The sequence below is a fragment of the Sturnus vulgaris genome, chromosome 1, assembly GCF_052056855.1.
Source record: "Sturnus vulgaris isolate bStuVul1 chromosome 1, bStuVul1.hap1, whole genome shotgun sequence".
Lineage (NCBI taxonomy): Eukaryota > Metazoa > Chordata > Aves > Passeriformes > Sturnidae > Sturnus > Sturnus vulgaris.
The window spans coordinates 805,098-822,526 of record NC_142243.1 but is presented as its reverse complement, the minus strand read 5'-3'; the positions used below and the strand labels follow the sequence as shown (position 1 = coordinate 822,526).

The following is a 17,429-nucleotide window of genomic DNA, read 5'->3' as shown; positions in this document are numbered from 1 at the left end:
ATATTCCTGAAGACATTCCAGCTCCCTCAGTCTGGGATTCCCCCACAGTCACTGTCCCCCCTCCTCACTCACCTTGGGGGTCTTGCTGGGGACAGGAGCTTGGTGGGATCCCCAGAGCTGAGCCAGAGCCTTTCCCTTGACCTGCAACCCCAGTGGGGTCCCCAGACACCCCACAGCCACACCCAGGGGGCTCCGGGGGCTCCCCCCTCCTGGAGCCAGATGCTGACTCAGCACTTTGGAGATCCGGCACATTCCAGAGGCCTCAGCCCCAAATCCCCAAAATCCATAACCCCAGAGCACCCAGCCCTGTCCTCACTGGGGTGTCCCCCCACTTCCCTCTGGAACTGAGGTGTCCCTGGAGCTGAGGCACCTCTGGGGACTCGCCTGGGGGACACAGGGAGAGGCCTCCCACGGCCTCTCCCAACACCAACAAAACAGAGCAGGAGAGGGTCCCTGAGACATCTGGGATTTGGGGACCAGGAGTTCCCTCCCTCCCCTCCCAGCCCTTGGAGCTCAGGGGCTCCATTCCCCTCCTGTGCCACCCCCCAAATCTGCACGGGAGGGGGGTGTCCCTGATCCCCAATGGTGCTGGGAGCACCCTGGGGTGCTGCCACCCCTCCCAAAACCTGTCCTTCCACCTTTCCCATCCCAGTTACACCCCCAGGCACTTTCCCCCACCCCCCTGCTGGAAAAAGGGCTCCCCAGCCCCCCAAAATCAGGCCTGGGAGGCGAGGTGCGATCCAAGGGGTGCAGGAGGCCTTTATTGAGCAGTCCAGAGGGCCAGGAGCAGGATGGGGGGCAGGAGGAAGGATTTGGGGGGAGCTCTGTGCATCTATACAGGGGGCCAGGACACCCCCGGCTGCTACATGGTCAGTTCCTGCAGGACAGAGCAGAGAGTCAGGAATTCTGAAGTCACCCCCAATTCCTGCTGGGGAGGGGGGTCACAGCCCCAGTTCCCCCTGGAAAAGGGGGTCCCAGCCCCCCACTCACCATGATGGCGTTGACGATGTCGTTGTTGTTGTGCCGCAGGGCCCGCACGGCTTTGGGCCGGGACACGTTGGCCTGGGCCATCACCAGCTCGATGTCCCGCACCTCCAGCCCTGTCTCATCCACCTGGGGAAGGGGGGACACAGCGCTGTGAACCCCCCATGGCACACCCCGAACACCGGAGACCCCCCTGCACCCCCTGCCAGGCCACAAAACCCTGACCCCCCCAGCTCAACATCCTGCACCTCCAGCCTCGTCCTGTCCACCGCAGTGGTCACAGCACAGGGGTCACCCCTCGTGGCACCCCCGGGGGGGTCTCAGAGCCCCCCAGCCCTCACCTCCTCCTCCTCCTCGCTCTCCTCCTTGATGGCCAGGGCAGGGGCAGCATCGGTCACCAGCGCCGAGTGCTCCAGGGGCACCTTGAACTTCTCAGCCGCTGCCTTGTGCACTTGCTGGGACAGGTCCTCGATCTGGGGGACACACGGGGTCACCAGGGCCACCCCCGAGGCAGGAACTGCCCCCCACAAAGCCCCCCCGAGCCCACCTTGGCCTCCCCGAAGACGATGTAGATGTCGGACGCGGGGCTCTTGAAGACGTCGGGTTTGGAGATGACGAACAGGATGTTCTTGGATTTGCGGATGGTGATGCGGGTGACGCCGTGGATCTGCCGCAGCCCCAGCTTGGACATGGCCTGGGGGACACAGAGTGAGCCCCTGCACCCTGGCAGGGCAGCCCGGGGGGGACGCAGACCCCCAGAACACCCCAAATCCCCAGGATAACAGGGAGCCAGAGATGGGGGTGGTGTCCCTCGGCATAGCCAGGGACCCCCCGAGTCCCGCCCCAGAGACCCCCCCCAGAGTGAGAACCTGCCCCTCCAACACCCCAGGAGCGACCCCCCTGTCCAAACCCAGGGATGGGACAGGACCCCAACCCTTAGGGGCACCCCCCCAACCCCAGGGACCCCCCAACCTTCCGGGCCTTCTTCTCGCTGCGGCTCTGCTTGGCTTTGCTGAGCGGTTCCTCTCCGGGGCCGAGGGCGTGGCCGAGGGGCACCTGCGAGAGGCGGGGTCAGCGGGGCCGCCACACCCCGGGGGTCCCCAGCACCCCCGACCCCCCCAATCCGCACCTGGGGCTGGGCAGGGGGCAGCTCCGAGCCCTCGGGCTCCTCCAGCTCCGGGATGGACTCGTCGTTGCTCTCGGACTCGTTCCCGGACCCTGCGCAAAGTGGGGGGGGCCGTGAGAGGGGCTCCCCGGACCCCCCAAAGGTGGGGACACCCCACGGGACCCCCCCTCACCTCGGTGGTTGGGCTGGCAGCGCTGGGGGGCCGGGGGGGGCTGGGGGGCCTCAGCCTCGCTGGACGAGCTCGACTCCGACTGCAGAGACCCCCGGGGGGGGGCCCGGCCCCCTCCAGCCCCCGGGCCCCCTGCCCGGCCCCGGGGCTCCGGCTCCTTCTGCGGGGAGGGCTGGGGGGCTGGGAGGGCACAGGGGCTGAGCTGGGGGGGGGTCCCCAAAACCCCTCTGGGGGCTCAGCCCCATCACCCACCCACCCTGGCACCTCCAGAGCCCCACACCCCATGGGAACGGGGGGGCTGAGCTGGTGGTGCCCCCCCCCAAACCCCCCATGCAGCTGCACCCACCCAGGGACCCCCAAAGTCCCCCCACAGGCAGTGCCCACCCCAGCCCCACAGCCATGGGGGTTTGGGGGCTCTCTTACCTTCGAGGTGCTTCCTGGAGAGGGGCAGCCCCGGGGGGGTCTCCTGGCTGGGGGGGGGGCTGGGGGGGCTCAGGGAGGCGGGAGGAGGCACTTGGCTGAGTTTGGGGGGCGCAGGGCGGGGGGGCTCAGGAGGAGCCCCCGCAGCGGGCAGGGGGCTGGGTGCGACCCCTCCCATGGCCTCCTCTTCCTCCTGCTGCTCGGGGGGGGCCGCGGGGGGACTCGGGGGGACTTTGGCATCGGTGCCCCTTGCAGCGTGGCCGGGGGGCTCAGGGCCCGGCCGGGGGGCGGGGGGCTCCTGCAGGGCGGGGGGCAGGTCCCCCCCCGGCCCGGCCCCGCGCTCCGAAAAGGCACCGGGTGGTGGGAGCAGTTCGGGGGGGGCCGGGGGGGTCCCCACAAACACCTCCCGCTCCGAGGCCGTGAACTGCGGCGAGGGGGGCGCGGGGGCTGCATCCTCATGCTCTTCTTCCTCTTCCTCCTCCTCCTCGGGTTCTCCGGCGCTGCCCTCGGGGGCGGTGACAAAGCTGGAGTCGGTGCGGGGACGCGACGTGTCCGGCAGCTCCGGGGACAAATCCTTGGCCGAGGCGGTGGCCACGTCCCCCCTCTCCTCAGGGACATCCCCAGGGGGCTGTGACAGCGTCTCCTGTGCCGAGGGACACGGGGGGACAGCTGGGGACTCGGATGGGGCCACCCCGGCTGCCAGCGCCACGGGGGACACGGCCTGGGGAGGGGGACACGGGACAGGGACAGCGGCCGGGGGGATGGAGGTCACCGCCTCAGTGGTCACGGTGGCCGTCTCATCGCGGGGAGCTGGTGTCACCAATGTCACCGGTTTGGTGTCTGGGGTGTCCATCACACTTGGGGTCACTGGGGCAGCGTCCGGGGTGTCCATCAGGGCGGGTGTCACTGATGTCACCGAGTCAATGGCCACAGCATCCTTCAGGCTGGGTGTCACCGGTGTCACCAGGACAGTGTCCACAACTTCCATCTTGTCCAGCAGGCTGGGTGTCACTGGTGTCACCAGGTCCGTGGCCGTGATATCCAGCTCATGTGGTTGGCTTGGTGTCACCAGGCTGGTGGCCTCAGTATCCAACTCCTCTGGTGGGCTTGATGTCACCGGTGTCACCAGGCTGATGGCCTCAGTAGCCGACTCCTCTGGTGGCCTTGATGTCACTTCTGTCACCAGGCTGGTGGCCTCAGTATCCAACTCCTCTGGTGGGCTTGTTGTCACTTCTGTCACCAGGCTGGTGGCCTCAGTATCCAACTCCTCTGGTGGGCTTGTTGTCACTTCTGTCACCAGGCTGGTGGCCTCAGTATCCAACTCCTCTGGTGGGCTTGTTGTCACTTCTGTCACCAGGCTGGTGGCCTCAGTATCCAACTCCTCTGGTGGGCTTGCTGTCACTTCTGTCACCAGGCTGGTGGCCTCAGTAGCCGGCTCCTCTGGTGGGCTTGCTGTCACCGGTGTCACCAGGCTGGTGGCCTCAGTAGCCGGCTCCTCTGGTGGGCTTGCTGTCACTTCTGTCACCAGGCTGGTGGCCTCAGTAGCCGGCTCCTCTGGTGGGCTTGCTGTCACCGGTGTCACCAGGCTGGTGGCTACAGTATCTGGCTCCTCTGGTGGGCTTGCTGTCACTTCTGTCACCAGGCTGGTGGCCTCAGTAGCCGGCTCCTCTGGTGGGCTTGCTGTCACCGGTGTCACCAGGCTGGTGGCCTCAGTAGCCGGCTCCTCTGGTGGGCTTGTTGTCACTGCTGTCACCAGGCTGGTGGCCATAGAGTCTGGCTCATCTGGGGGGCTGGGTGTCACCAATGTCACAGCATCAGTGGATACAGCACTTGACAGGCTGGGTGCCACCAGGCTGGTGGCTGTGCTGTCCATCAGGCTGGGTGTCACCAGAGCAGTGTCTGGCTCATCCAGTGGGCTTGGTGTCCCTGGTGCCACCACATCAGTGTCTGCAGTGTCCAGCTCATCCAGTGGGCTTGGTGTCCCTGGTGCCACCATGTCAGTGGCCACAGTGTCCGGCTCATCAGGAGGGCTGGTGGCTTCAGTGTCCATCTCGTCCAGTGGGGCTGGTATCACTGGTGTCACCAGGTCAGTGTCCCCCGAGTCCATCAGGCTGGCTGTCACTGGTGTCACCACATCATTGGCCACAGTGTCCATCTCATCCAGGGGAGCCGGTGTCACTGATGTCCCCAAGCCGGTGGCCGCAGTGTCCAGCTCGCTGTGGCCATCAGCGCTCCCCACGGTCCCAGTGCTGAGCTCAAGGTCATTGTCACCATCACTGTCACCCCCAGGGCCGTCCTGGGACTCCCCATTGCTCCCTGCCAGCTGGTGGCCCTGGGGGTCCCCAGCACAGAGTGCGGGGTGCCGGGGGACAGGGCCGGTCACGGCCAGCTCCGGGCAAGGTCCCTGTCCCGGCGCTGCTCCAGAACCTTCTGTCGCTGCCACCTCCTCGGGGGGCTCCGGCGGGGGCCACGCCCCGGCGATGGCGACAAAGGCGTCGCCGTCCAGCTCCTCGTCCCCTCCAGGGGGTGTCCCCAAGGATCCCGGAGCTGTGTCCTGGCCGGCGGGGTGACACGGGGACCCGGCACGGAGGTGGAGCTCGACACCGGGAGGAGCCGGGGGTGTCCCCGGGGGTGTCGCCGTGTCCCCCGCGTGCCGCTCGGTGCCGTAGAGCCGCTCGTCCTCGTCCCCATCGTATGCGGCCGAGTCCGAGGAGGCGTCGGTGTCGTCGCGGAAGGCAAAGGCCTCGTCCCCCCCCTCGGGGATGGAGCTCTCGGACAGCGAGCGTAGGAAGGACGCCGAGGTGCTGCCTTCATCCTCTTCCTCCTCCTCCTCGGCGGGGGAGCGGGGCGAGATCTCCACGGCCTCGGCCTGGAAGAGGAGGCTGCCCCGGAACGGGAGCAGCGCCGCCGGGATCAGCCCCGAGCCCTCGTCCTCATCCTCATCCTCCTCCGGCGTCTGCCCGTCCTCATCATCATCCTCATCATCCGCACAGCCCGGCGGGGCGAAGAATCCGTCCTCCTCCTCCTCATCATCATCATCCTCCTCGGGGGACAGCGGTGGGAAGGCCGGAGGGTCCCCCAGGCCGGGGGGCAGCGCCAGGACCCCCTCCAGCCCTTCGGCCTCAGCCTCGCCCAGCCCTTCGGCCTCGGCCGCCAGGTTGGGGGAGCAGGACGGGGAGGTGCTGGCGGTGCCCGAGGAGCCCCAGCTGCCGCCCTCGGCCGTCATGTAGGAGCCCGAGGGGGACGTGGGCGGCGAGCACAGCCCCTCGCTGTCCCTGTCCCCGTCCGACGGCTCCTCGGGGGGCGGCGGCCGCGCCCCCCCCGCCCGCACCGGCGTCGAGGGGGCCGTGAAGAACAGCTCGGGGTCCAGCGCGGGGGGGCGGCCCGAGGGCGGCTCCTTGGGGGGCGCGGGGAAGGGACAAGGCACGGGGGGCCCCCCCCGGGGCTCGGGCGGGGGGCAGCGCGTCTCCTCCCCCATCACGATGCGGGTGTCCAGCGGGTCCGCGGGCGGGGGCGGCCGGCACGGAGAGCCGGGGGGGGCGGCGGCGGCGGGGCCGGGGTCACAGCTGGCCCCCTCGGGCGGGGGGCGAGCCTCCTCCTTGGCCGGCATCGGCGGGGGGGCTGTGGAGAGAGGGGACAGCCCTGAGTGCCGCAGCCCCCCCCAAGGGCCACCGCGGAGGGAGGGGACACCCCTGAGTGCCACTCCCTACTCCAGGGCCATCCCGCGACGGTGGAAGGGGGGACACGCCGGGCACTGCCCTGGGGGCGGGCTGGTGTCACCCCCACCCATCCAGAGCACCTGGGGGGGGTCCCCACGGGTTTGGGGACACTGGGGGACAGCAGCAGCCCCCTGCCCCCATACCCCTCTCCGAGAGGCACACAAGGTTGCAACCGCATCAAGGCGGGACCCCCAACTCAGACCCCCCTCAATGGGGTGGGGGGGGCTCAAGGTGCATCCCCCCCCCCATCGCCCCTCCCCAGGGCGCCCCATGCCCCCACCCTGCGCTGAGTTTGGGGGTCCTCAGCCCCGCACTGTCCCCCCCATCTCCACCCCAAAAAACACCCGGGCACCCCCCCCCCGCCAATCACCTGAGCCCCTCCCTCCATCACCTGAGGCTCCCGGGGATGGCTCCATGGGGAGGGGGGAGCGCTCGGAGCCGCGCTCACCTCGGACCCTCCTGCAGCACCGACCCCCCCGCCCCCGGGGCGTTATAAAGGGGAGGGGGCGGGGGCGGGGCCGGCGCGGGGGGAGCCGGGAGGGGGCGGGGCCTGGCCGGGGTATTTGCGGGGCAGGTGCCGCTATTCCCCCCCCCAGTCTGAAATGGTTCAGTCCAGCACAACCCCCCCGCCACGTGCTGGGGACCCCTGAAAGTCTCATTGGGGGGGCAGGACCCCCCCCTTCACCCCCCGGTGCCGTTTTGGGGGGTGACTCTGCTCTATAATGAGGGGGGGGCTGCTGGAACTCCCCAGTTCAGCGCGTCCCTGCCCGGCCGCGGCCGCCCCGCACCTTGGGGGTGTTTTGGGGTTCCCTGTTTTGGGGTCCCCTCGGTACAGGCTGGAGGGCACACCCAGCCCCCCCCCCCCCCCCCGCACAAACTGGACCCTCACCCCGTTTCTGGGGGGGCACTGAGGCACGGGAGGAGGGTGACACCGGGGTGTGTCCCTCTGCCCGTCCCCGCTGTCGCCAGCCCCGGGTGACCCCGGGGATTTCTCCCGGCTGTCCCCAGCCCCCCCCACACGTGACAGTGACCCCCGGGGGACACCGGTGTGGGGTGACCTTGGGCTGTGCCTCAGTTTCCCCCCTGGGGGTGGGATGGTGCTGGGGCTCAGCCTCCCAGTCCCCCCAGCACCTCCCAGTACGGGGGGGCACAACCCGGTGCCGACCCCCGCTGGGTTCCTGGGGCTGAGGGTGGTGACTCCGAAGCGCGGGGTCCCCAAAATCCCCCGTGCCCCGCCCGGGGGGGCCGGGCCGGAGCCCCCTGGCTGTGCCAGGCCCGGAGCCCGGGCGGTGGCGGCTGCCGAGAGTCGCGGCCTCCCGCTCCATCCTCATCCTCCGGCTCCGTCATTCCCACTCTGTCCCTCATTTTCCCGCTCCATCCTCATCCTCGGGCTCTGTCCTTCATCCCCCGGCTCCATCCTCATCCTCCTGCTCCATCATTGCACCTCTGTCCTTCATCCCCCACCTCGCTCCACCTTCCCTCCGCTCCATCCTCATCCTCCCATCCTGGCCCCCTCCCTGCTCTGTCCTTCATCCCTGCTCCATCCTCATCCCTCCATCGCTCCCGCTCTGCCTTTCATCTCCATTTCCCTCCTCCCCGCTCCGTCCTTCATCCCACCGGCTCCATCCTCCTGCTCCATCCTCATCCTCCTGCTCCGTCCTTTCCGCTCCGTCCTTCATCCTTCCGGCTCCGTCCTTCATCCCCCTGCTCCATCCTCATCGCCCCGTTCCATTCCCATTCTCCGGCTCCATCCCCCCGCCCCGTTTTTCATGCTTCCATCCCGCACCCCCCACCCATCCCTGCGCTTCCATTCTTCCCTCTCCATCCTCCCGCTCCATCCTCATCCTCCCGCTCCCCCCGGCCTCACCTGCCTCCGCTCCCTCCGGCATCCCGTTCTCCTTCTCCGATCCGCCCCCCCCGGCGGATTTCAGGGATTCTCCGGGCTCGGCGCTGCCCGCGGCCCCCCCCGGCCCGGCCCCCCCCGCTCCCCCCGCTCGGCTGGGCCGGGCGGACGCGGCTGCGGCGGCGGCGCGGGAGCATCAGCGGGGCTGGGGCGGGGGCGGGGGGGCCCGGCCCGGCTGATGTCAGCGGGAATTGTGTCCCGCCCGGCCCCGGCTCTGTCGCGATAGAGGGTTTGTGCCGGAGGGCGCGGGGCGGGCGCCAGGCGCTGCGGCGGGGAGGGGGGAATGGGGGGGCTCGGGCCCACCCAGCGCTTGCATCAGCTCCGGGGGGGGCGCGAGGGCGGGGCCCGGCCTCAGTTTCCCCCACTTTGTCTCCTAAAAAAGGGGGATGAGCATCCCGCGGTGTCCTGGGCGGAACTGGGGAGGGGGACACAGGGCGGAGCCCCCCCAAAGCGTCTGCGCGGGTGTGATGGCACCGGGGGGGGAACCGAGTGTCCCCCCCGCCCCGAGTGTCCCCGGGGGTGCAGGATGAGGGCGGGCATTGTCATCCTCCCCCCGGGCTGGCATTGTCTCCACCGGCGGGCATTGTCCCCCCCGGCGGGCATTGTCCCCCCCGGCTGGCATTGTCCCCTCCTGGCTGGCCGTGCCCGCGCTGCCGGTGCCAGGCACAGCCCCGGGCAGTGACTCAGCAGCTCCTGCCCCGCCGTGTCCCCCCCACTCGGTCACCGTGTGTCCCCCCTGCCACCGTGTGTCCCCCCCTCCCGGGGGGGCCGGAGGGGTCCCGGGGCCAGGTGGCCACTAATCCGTCCCCCAAGCCCCTCCCGGCCCCGCTGTGTCACCCCAAGGCTGTTCCGAGCCACCGTGTCCCCCCACCCCCGTGTCCTGAGGGTCACAGGGGACACCGTGGGGGCTCCGGCCGGAATGTGACCCCCCCCCCCCCCCAGTTAGAGACACCCCCAAACCGCGGGGTCCCCGCTGCTCCCCGCCCTGTCCCGGTCCCTGTGCCCCCTGGGGACAATCCCGGGATAATCGGAATAAAGGCCGGTGGCTCCTGATCCCGATCCCGGCTCAGACCGGCGGCCCCCGGCACAGTCACGTGCCACCAGCGCTGATGGCACCTGACCCCACTGTCACCCATCCACAGTGTCACCCACCCCTGATGTCACCCAGCCACACTGTCACCCATCCACAGTGTCACCCAACCCTGATGTCAGCTATTCCCAATGTCACCCAGCCCCAACGTCACTCAACCCCAATGCCAACCACCACTGATGCCACTTGGCTCTCATGTCACCTCACACCAGTGTCACCCAGTCCCAATGTCACCTGGCCATGATGCCAACTAGCCCCTACATCACCCGGCCTGGATGACACCTGGTGCCAATGACACCTGGTGCCAGTGACACCTGGTGCCAATTGCACCTGGCACTGATAGCAACTGTTCCCAATGTCATGTGTGCCAATGCCACCCATCCCCAATGTCCCCAAAGTCCCCTATGACACCCATCCCCCATGTAATGTCCCAAATGACAACCGTCCCCAATGTCACCCATCCCCAAAGCCACCTGTCCCCTGTGCCACCATCCCTGTACAGTTTGGGGTTTATTTGAGCCGTTGGTGACACAGAGCAGCAATGCCACAGCCACATGGGGACACGGGGACCGCTGTGGTGACGTGGCCACCCAGGCAGGGCCACCTGGTGATGTGACCACCTCGCTGTGGTGACGTGGCCACCTGGGCTCGGCGACGGGGCCACCTCGGCACGGTGACCTGGTCACATTGGCACGGGGCTGTGGCCACCTGACTGAGGTGAGGAGGCCACGTGGGCGGGCTAGGTGGCCGTGTCGGTGGCTGTGTCCCCTGCCGTGTCACTGGCCAGGGCCTTGGCCACCTTGTCCTTCAGGTAGGCCACGCGCTGCCGCTCCAGCTTCAGCTCCAGGAACTCGTAGTGGGGCACCTGCAGGGGACAGGGATGTCCCAGGGGGTCCCAGCCGTGTCCCCCCCTGTCCTGGCCCCGGCTGTGCCATGACACCCACCTGGGAGGGTCCCAGCACCCACCCAGGTGTGACAGTGACACTGCCAGGGCAGTGACAGTGCCACCAGGGGTTGACAGTGACCCTGGGGGGTGACACGTGGCTGTCACACCCCCCAGGGCTATAATTACCCCCAGGGGTTAATCCTGGATGACCCCACAGGATCAGCTCGTCTGTGTCACCTCCCTGTCACCCCTGTCACCCCCCTGGCATCTGGCAGGTGGCCCGGGGGGATCATGGTGGCTCATCCCTGCTGAGCCCCAGGGTGGGGGGAGCTGGCAGCCCCCCAGGAGGTGTCAGCGCCTCCATCAATGGAGCCAGGTGTGCCCAGGTGTGCCAGGGGGACAACGGCACCCAGCTGGTGTCACCAGGGTGGCCACAGGCACAGGGTTGGGTTGGGCACAGGTGAGGTGACAGGGCACCTGTGAGGGCACCTCACAGGGTGGGGGTTGGGCTCTGCTCCATGAGGGAGGGTCGGGTGGCATTTGGGGAATATTTGGGGAATATTTGGGGAATATTTTAGGGAATATTTCTCCTGGAAAGGGCTGGGAAGGTTCAAGTGCCACACGGACGTGTCACTTGGGGCCAGGCTCAGGGGTGCCCTGGCAGTGCTGGGGACACCCAGGGGGTCTCAGGGGTGCCCGGGGTGGTTCCCAGCCCCCAGCGCCCCCAGCCCAGCCCGGGCTGTGCTCACCTCGGCCAGCAGGAAGCCGGCGGCTCTCAGGTGCCTGCGGGCCATGGAGCCCCAGCCCAGCAGCTCCCGGCCCCGCGAGCTGAACTGCGGCAGCTCCCAGCGCAGCACGGCCACCCTGCCATGGCACAGGGACAGGGACAGGGACAGGACACTGAGCACGGGCACCCCGAGAGCAGAGCCTCAGCTCTGCCCCTCCTATCGCCTCCCGTCCCCCTCCTGGCCCCTCTTCTTCTTCCTCCCTCTGTGCCCCTCTTGCCACTCTTCTCCCCACTGACCCTTTCTATTCCCTGTCCCCTCCTCATCCCCTCCCTGCGCCCTCCTCATCCCCTCCCTGTGCCCTCTACTGTCCCCCCTGTCCCCCAGCTCGGGACACCCTCCTGTCCCCACCCACCTCCTGGCCCCTGGTGGCAGTGGCTTTGTCCCCTCCGAGTGGGACAAATGTGGGGCACTGAAGTCCCTCACGGGCAGAGCTTTGTTGTCACTGTCCAGCACCACCTCGGCATCTGCAGGGACAGGGGGGGACACGAGGACTCAGAGCCACCCTGGGGCTGTCCTGATGCCAGCCCAGGCAGGGCAGGTGTCCGTGGGGATCCGCCAGTCCCGGCCCCACGGGAGGGGACAGGGACACGCAGAGCACGGGGGTTGCTGTGGCAGCCGGTGGCCGGTCCCCAACACTGGGGGCTCAGGGACCGAATTTGACTGGGCTGCAAGGTGGGGACAGGGGGGTGACAGGGGGGTGACAGAGCCAGGAGGGCTGGAGGGTGACAGGGAAAGGTGACAGGATGGGTTACAGGGCTAGGGTGGGCTGGAGGGTGAAGGTAATGGGGTGACAGGGCTGGGGGTGACAAGGTGGGTGCCAGGGCCAGGGGTGGCACCAGTGGCATTGGAAGGTGCCCAGGCAGGTGCCAGGCCCAGGGGGTGGCAGCAGTGGCACTCACCGATGTCCCAGCCGTACACCGTGCTCACGTTGTACCGGACGAGCTCGTGGCCCCCCAGAGCCCCCGGCAGCGCCTCCCGCAGCCCCCGCTGCAGGGGGGTGGCCTTGTCCTTGTCCTTGTCCCTGTCCTTGCTCTTGTCCTTGTCCCCCTCCAGCGCCTCGGGGGGCAGGAAGGGCCCCTGGTAGCCCGGGGCCTCCAGCCTGGCCGTGGCATTGATGTGCAGCAGCTTCAGCCACGAGCTCTGCGCCCGCGGGGAGGGGTCACCTGGGGACAGGTGGGGACAGCTCAGGTGACACCCAAGGGACAGGAGGAATGTCAGGGCATGCTCAGGTGGGATTTGGGAAATATTCCAGCTGGAAAGGGCCGCCCAGATGTGACATCTGGGACACAGCTCGTGAACCCCAGCACCTGAGGAGTGCCCCCAGCCCCAGCATTCCCGGTTCTATGTCTCCAGTGGGATTCACCCCCTGGGTCCCACAGGAGGGGACACAGGGCACGTGGGCACGGAGGTCACTGTGGCAGCCGTTGGCCGGTCCCTGCCACGGGGGGACAGGCACCGAATTTGACTGGGCTGCACCTGCCAGCAGCACCTGTGGGACAGGTAACCTCACCCCTTCCCCCTGGGCTGCAGCTCCTGTCCCATCCCTGGATCCCATCCCTGGATCCCATCCCTGAGCCCCATCCCTGGATCCCATCCCTGGATCCCACCCCTGGATCCCATCCCTGGATCCCATCCCTGAGCCCCATCCCTGGATCCCATCCCTGGATCCCATCCCTGGATCCCATCCCTGGATCCCACCCCTGGATCCCATCCCTGAGCCCCATCCCTGGATCCCATCCCTGGATCCCACCCCTGGATCCCATCCCTGGATCCCATCCCTGAACCCCATCCCTGGATCCCATCCCTGGATCCCATCCCTGGATCCCATCCCTGAGCCCCATCCCTGGATTCCATCCCTGGATCCCACCCCTGGATCCCATCCCTGGATCCCATCCCTGAACCCCATCCCTGGATCCCATCCCTGGATCCCATCCCTGGATCCCATCCCTGGATCCCAGCCCTGGTCCCGCTGTCCCGGGCTCACCTCGCAGGCGGGTGTGGAACTCTGGGGACAGCACCTGGCGCAGGTGAGGGGGCCGGGGCTGCTGCAGCACACACAGGGACCACACCACGTCTGTCAGCAGGTGCATGTCCAGCTCCTGCCCCTGCAGCCGCTCGTGCACCTGCACAGGGAGAGCACCGAGCTCCAACACCTGCACAGGTGTCCCCACTGCCCCTCAGGTGAGGCTCCAGGGTGCCTGTCAGGTGATCCCACGGCCTCTCACCCCGTGGATTCAGCCATCCAACACCCCCTTCCCCATGGGAATGTGCCAGGGGAACACCTGTGCTCTGGGACAGGTGACAGCTTGGAAGGGTCACCTGGAGGAGATTCCAGGGCCTCTCCCGGTGCCAAGGTGGGAGCTGGGAGGGATTTGGGACAGCTGGAGTGCCAGGACGTCGAAGTCGGGGACTTTGGGACAGGAATCTGTGGCTGTGGGGGGTCACTGAGGTCCCTCCCCACCCAGATCACTTGGGAATTCCAGGGACATCACCATGGAGAAGAATTCCTCGCTGGAGCTGGGCTGGAAGTTGAGGCGGGCGAAGGAGATGAGGATCCCACAGAGCTGGGTCACGGACAGGTTCTGAGTGTTCTCCAGGCAGTACTGCAGGAAAAACGGGAATTTGGGGCTGTCCAGAACAGGGACAGGTGGGACACATCAGCCAGAGACACCTCCCAGGTGAGAAAACCAGAGTGAGGGAGTTGGGGGCTTTATCCAGGTACGACGGGGAGTTCTGGAATAGCCCAGTGCAGATGGGTAAGAGCAGAGGGATGAACTGGGATGGAACTGGGCCAGAACTGGCAGGAAACTGGGAGAAGAGCAGCAAGGAAAGGTTGGAAACAGCAGCAGGGGACCGAGCTAGGTGGGACAGCACAGGTGATGGATCCCTGGGATCTTATCCAGCCACAAGTCCTGCAATGTCAGTCTGGATGGGGAAGGGCACGGAGATGAACTGGGCCAGAATTGGGCCAGAATTGGGACAGGACAGCACCAGCACTCACAGCTGGAGGGTCTGGATGGAGCCAAATCCAGCAGGAAATGATCCCCAGTTCCCACTGGGAAATGGGACAGAGGAGGGGCCCTCACTGCCACCTGCCCCAGGTGACAATAGCCCAGACCGCTGACAGGAACCTGCTCTGCATAGCTCCTGCTGGGCAAGGTGACAACACCCCCTGCAGAGCTGAGTGTCCCCTGCCACCCCACGGCCAGGTGAGTCCCCCCTTGTCCCCTATCCCAGGTGAGGTTCCTCCACCCTCTCCACGCGCCCCCATGCCCAGGTGAGTCCCCCCTTGTCCCCCCAGGCTCACCTGAGCCATGGCCTCGGCGAGGGGCCGGCTGAGCCAGCGCAGGCTGGCGAAGGAGCGGGCACAGCGTGACACCTGAGCCGGGCTCAGGCTGCCCAGGTGAGGCTGCAGCTCCAGGGACAGGCGGTGCAGCACCTGCGGCTGCTGGAAGTTCAGCTTACCTGTGCAAGGGGGGACAGCTCAGCACGGGGGGCTCTAAGTGCTCTGTCCTGTGCCCCCCACATCTGGACAAGAAAGACTCCAGGGACACCTGAGAGCCCTCCCATTGCCTAAAAGGGCTCCAGGTGAGCTGGGGAGGGACTGGGGACACCCAGAGTGATGGAATGGCCTCACACTGAGCTCCCAGGGGTTTGGGACACCTGCAACGACAACACACCTGGAACAGCCTCCTAGATCACCTGGGATTTGTCACCTAGTGCACACAGGGGACCTACAACACCCACCCCCTGCTCCCACCCCAGGACTGGGATAACCCACTGGGGCTCACCTGAATCCCCTCACCAGGGAAGAGGAAAAGTCTGGGACCTCCAAGCTCACCTGGACCCTCCACCCACTGCCAGCCCTGCCAGTGTGTCCCCAGCCCTGCAGGTGGCCCTGGCACTCACTGTAGGCGAAGAGCAGGTCGGTGATGACGGGCAGGGGCAGCTCAGCAGGTTTCTGCAGCAGGTGGTAGGACAGGGCCCGCAGCAGGGGCACACAGCGGCGCTGCTGCAGCGCCAGCGCCAGCGTCACACGGCGCAGCTCGTCAGGGTCAAACTGCTCCGCCAGCTCCAGGGCCTGGGGACACAGGGACAGGTGAGACAGGGACACAGGGACAGGTGAGACAGGGACACGGGAGACAGGGGCAGGGTCAAACTGCTCCGCCAGCTCAAGAGCCTGTGACAGGGGAGACAGGGACTCAGGCGACAGGGACAAGTGAGACATGGGACAAGTGGGAGAGGGGAGGCAGAGTACAGGTGGTGCAGGTGACCCCAAGTGACCCCGCCTATCCCAGGCTGAGGGCCTGGCTCCCCCCCCCTACACCTGCACCCAGGTGTGCGGGTCCCACCTTGTCCTCCAGGCGCTCCATCAGGGTGGGGGACAGGTGTCCCACCTTGGCCATGAGCGTCACCACGGTGCGGGTGCCGTCCAGCTCGGTCCAGCGCAGCTCCAGCTTGCGCAGCACCTCGGGCAGCAGCAGGCTCTCGTGGCCCTGCCCCGCCAGGTGCTCGGCCAGGTGCACCAGCTGCCGCAGGGGCAGGCGCCGCAGCCGCCACAGCACCTCCTGCTCCACCGAGCGCACCTGGGGCCCGCCCTGCGCCAGCCCCAGCGCCGGCAGACTCCGCAGCAGCTGCACCAGCGGCGTGTTCCACACCTGCGAGATCTGGGATGGCACAGGGACAGGTGAGGGATAGGGAAAACAGAGTGTTCCACACCTGGGAGATCTGGGACAGTGACAAGTGTGGCAGATGTGGGACAGGGGCAGCAAATGTGGCCTTGGGGCACTGCTCATCTACCTGTGCCACCTGCCAAGTGTGTCCTGAACACGCTGGAGGGCCCCAGGCACTGCCACCCTGTCCCACAGATGTGCCCTGAGCGGGCAGTACAGCCCAGAGCACAGCAGAGTCCCCAGCAGCACCTCCCAGGTGTGTCCCGCACAGGCAGGTGCAGTGTGGGGCTCACCTGGAGCCTCCCTTACCTGCGCATCCACAGCAGAGAGGAGCTGCTGGAAGCGCGGGTCCCCGCGGATGCCCTCGCTGTTCAGGCGCTGCTCGCGGGCCAGGCGGGCGAGCCGGGTGATGGCCAGCGCGGCCAGGTTGCTGCTCAGGCCCGGGCCCCGGCTCACCTGCAGCAGCTCCTGGGGGCTGGCGGCCGCCCGGATCAGCTCCCGCAGCTGCTGCTCCGCGCCGTTGTCCCTCGGCCGGGCCTGCGGCCCCTCGGCCCAGCGGGGCGGGCAGGTGCGCAGGGCAGGGCCCGCCGGGGGCCCGGCCGGCGCCGGCAGCAGCAGCAGCCGCCGGCAGCAGCGGCGGACCAAGTGTGCGGCCATGGGGCAGCGGGGTCAGCGCCGCATCCCGGGAAAGCTGCGGGAACGGGAGCGTTGGAACAGCGCGCGGCCCCGTACCGGGATGGTTTCCCTCGGTGCCGGCCCCGCTTTACTGCCCCGCCGTGCCCCGAACTTCCCCCGGGACGAGCCCCCCTCGGTGCCGGTCTCCCGGTCCTGGCCTCCCCCCGCTCCACCCCTGGGTTCCGGTTGCCCCGCTCCTTCCCCGGGCCCCGCTTCCTCACCCCCGTGTCCCAAGATCTCGATCCCATCCCTGATCTCGATCCCGATCCCGATCCCAATCCCGATCCCGATCCCGATCCCACTCCCGGTCCCGATCCCATTCCCGATCCCGATCCTGATCCCATTCCCGGTCCCAATCCCGGCCCTCTCTGACCTCTCCCGCCCGGCCCCGCGCACGGGCCGCCACCGAGGCGCGTGGTTATGACGTCACCACACCTCGTCCGCTCTCCATTGGTCGCTCCTTGCGTCATCACGCGGAGACGGCGCCTTTTCCGTGAAAGGGCGAGAGCGTGGCCGCCATCGGCGCCGGAGTGTGCTCGGGTGTTCCGCGGTGTGTCCGTCCCGCGGTGTCCCCATCCCGTGGTGTGTCCATCCCGCGGTGTCCCCATCCCGCGGTGTCTCCGCGTCCCGGAGGGGGCCGGAACCTCCCACCCACCGCCTCTCTGTGGGGCGCCCTCTTGTGGTGGTGGAGGAAACTGCAGCCACCGCCGCCTCAGAGACCCCCAGTTCATCCTACTGTCCCCCCCCGAGTCCCCCAGTTCATCCCAGTGTCCCCCCCGAGTCCCCCAGTTCATCCAGTGTCCCCCCCCCGAGTCCCCCAGTTCATCCCACTTGCCCCCAGCGCCGTCCGGAGTCCCCCAGCTCACCCCAGTGCCCCCCCCCCCCCCCCCCCCAGGCAGTCCCCCAGTTCCCACAGCGCTCCCCCGGCGGGATTATCGGTCAATGATTAATTATCGAACTTCATCGATTATTGGTCGTTTATTGGTATTGATAAGA

General features: G+C 67.9%; 2 protein-coding genes and 2 non-coding genes across 5 annotated transcripts; all 4 read right to left on the bottom strand.

The window, feature by feature from the left end:
* Positions 1-734: 734 nt before the first annotated feature.
* NACAD (NAC alpha domain containing) lies at positions 735-8,307 on the bottom strand. Its single transcript, XM_088154795.1, has 9 exons — positions 8,286-8,307; positions 2,703-6,320; positions 2,283-2,459; positions 2,114-2,202; positions 1,957-2,040; positions 1,532-1,678; positions 1,326-1,457; positions 991-1,113; positions 735-877 (listed from the first exon to the last, which is right to left on the bottom strand). The coding sequence occupies exons 1-9, from the start codon at positions 8,305-8,307 to the stop codon at positions 863-865; spliced, it is 4,407 nt and encodes a 1,468-aa protein (XP_088010921.1). The 3' UTR covers positions 735-862.
* A 1,595-nt stretch (positions 8,308-9,902) lies between these two features.
* TBRG4 (transforming growth factor beta regulator 4) lies at positions 9,903-16,857 on the bottom strand. Of its 2 annotated transcripts, XM_088174872.1 has the most exons (11): positions 16,807-16,857; positions 16,068-16,449; positions 15,438-15,752; positions 14,995-15,166; positions 14,393-14,550; positions 13,578-13,688; positions 13,070-13,208; positions 11,985-12,248; positions 11,438-11,549; positions 11,047-11,161; positions 9,903-10,276 (listed from the first exon to the last, which is right to left on the bottom strand). In XM_088174872.1, exons 2-11 carry the CDS (start codon positions 16,413-16,415, stop codon positions 10,151-10,153), a joined length of 1,860 nt encoding a protein of 619 aa, XP_088030998.1. In that variant the 5' UTR covers positions 16,416-16,449; positions 16,807-16,857; the 3' UTR covers positions 9,903-10,150. The 2 variants fall into 2 exon arrangements, with proteins under 2 accessions (XP_088030998.1, XP_014745895.1); XM_014890409.2 differs by lacking the exon at positions 16,807-16,857 and having other exon boundaries at positions 16,068-16,560.
* On the bottom strand, positions 11,622-11,755 carry LOC148225027 (small nucleolar RNA SNORA5). Its single transcript, XR_015799039.1, has one exon. It is a non-coding gene; the product is annotated as a small nucleolar RNA SNORA5 (small nucleolar RNA).
* On the bottom strand, positions 12,427-12,560 carry LOC148225026 (small nucleolar RNA SNORA5). The gene has a single exon (XR_015799033.1). It is a non-coding gene; the product is annotated as a small nucleolar RNA SNORA5 (small nucleolar RNA).
* Positions 16,858-17,429: the final 572 nt, after the last annotated feature.

Coding starts and splice junctions, on each gene's coding strand:
- TBRG4 (XM_088174872.1), bottom strand. CDS start 16,415: ATGGCCGCACACTTGGTCCGCCGCTGCTGCCGGCGGCTGCTGCTGCTG. Junction 15,167..15,437: donor TGGAGCGCCTGGAGGACAAG/GTGGGACCCGCA, acceptor CTGTGTCCCCAG/GCCCTGGAGCTGGCGGAGCA. Junction 11,550..11,984: donor GGTGTACGGCTGGGACATCG/GTGAGTGCCACT, acceptor CTGTCCCTGCAG/ATGCCGAGGTGGTGCTGGAC.
- NACAD (XM_088154795.1), bottom strand. CDS start 8,307: ATGCCGGAGGGAGCGGAGGCAG. Junction 2,460..2,702: donor CTCCAGGAAGCACCTCGAAG/GTAAGAGAGCCC, acceptor GTGCCCTCCCAG/CCCCCCAGCCCTCCCCGCAG. Junction 1,114..1,325: donor AGAGCGAGGAGGAGGAGGAG/GTGAGGGCTGGG, acceptor CCCCTTCCCCAG/GTGGATGAGACAGGGCTGGA.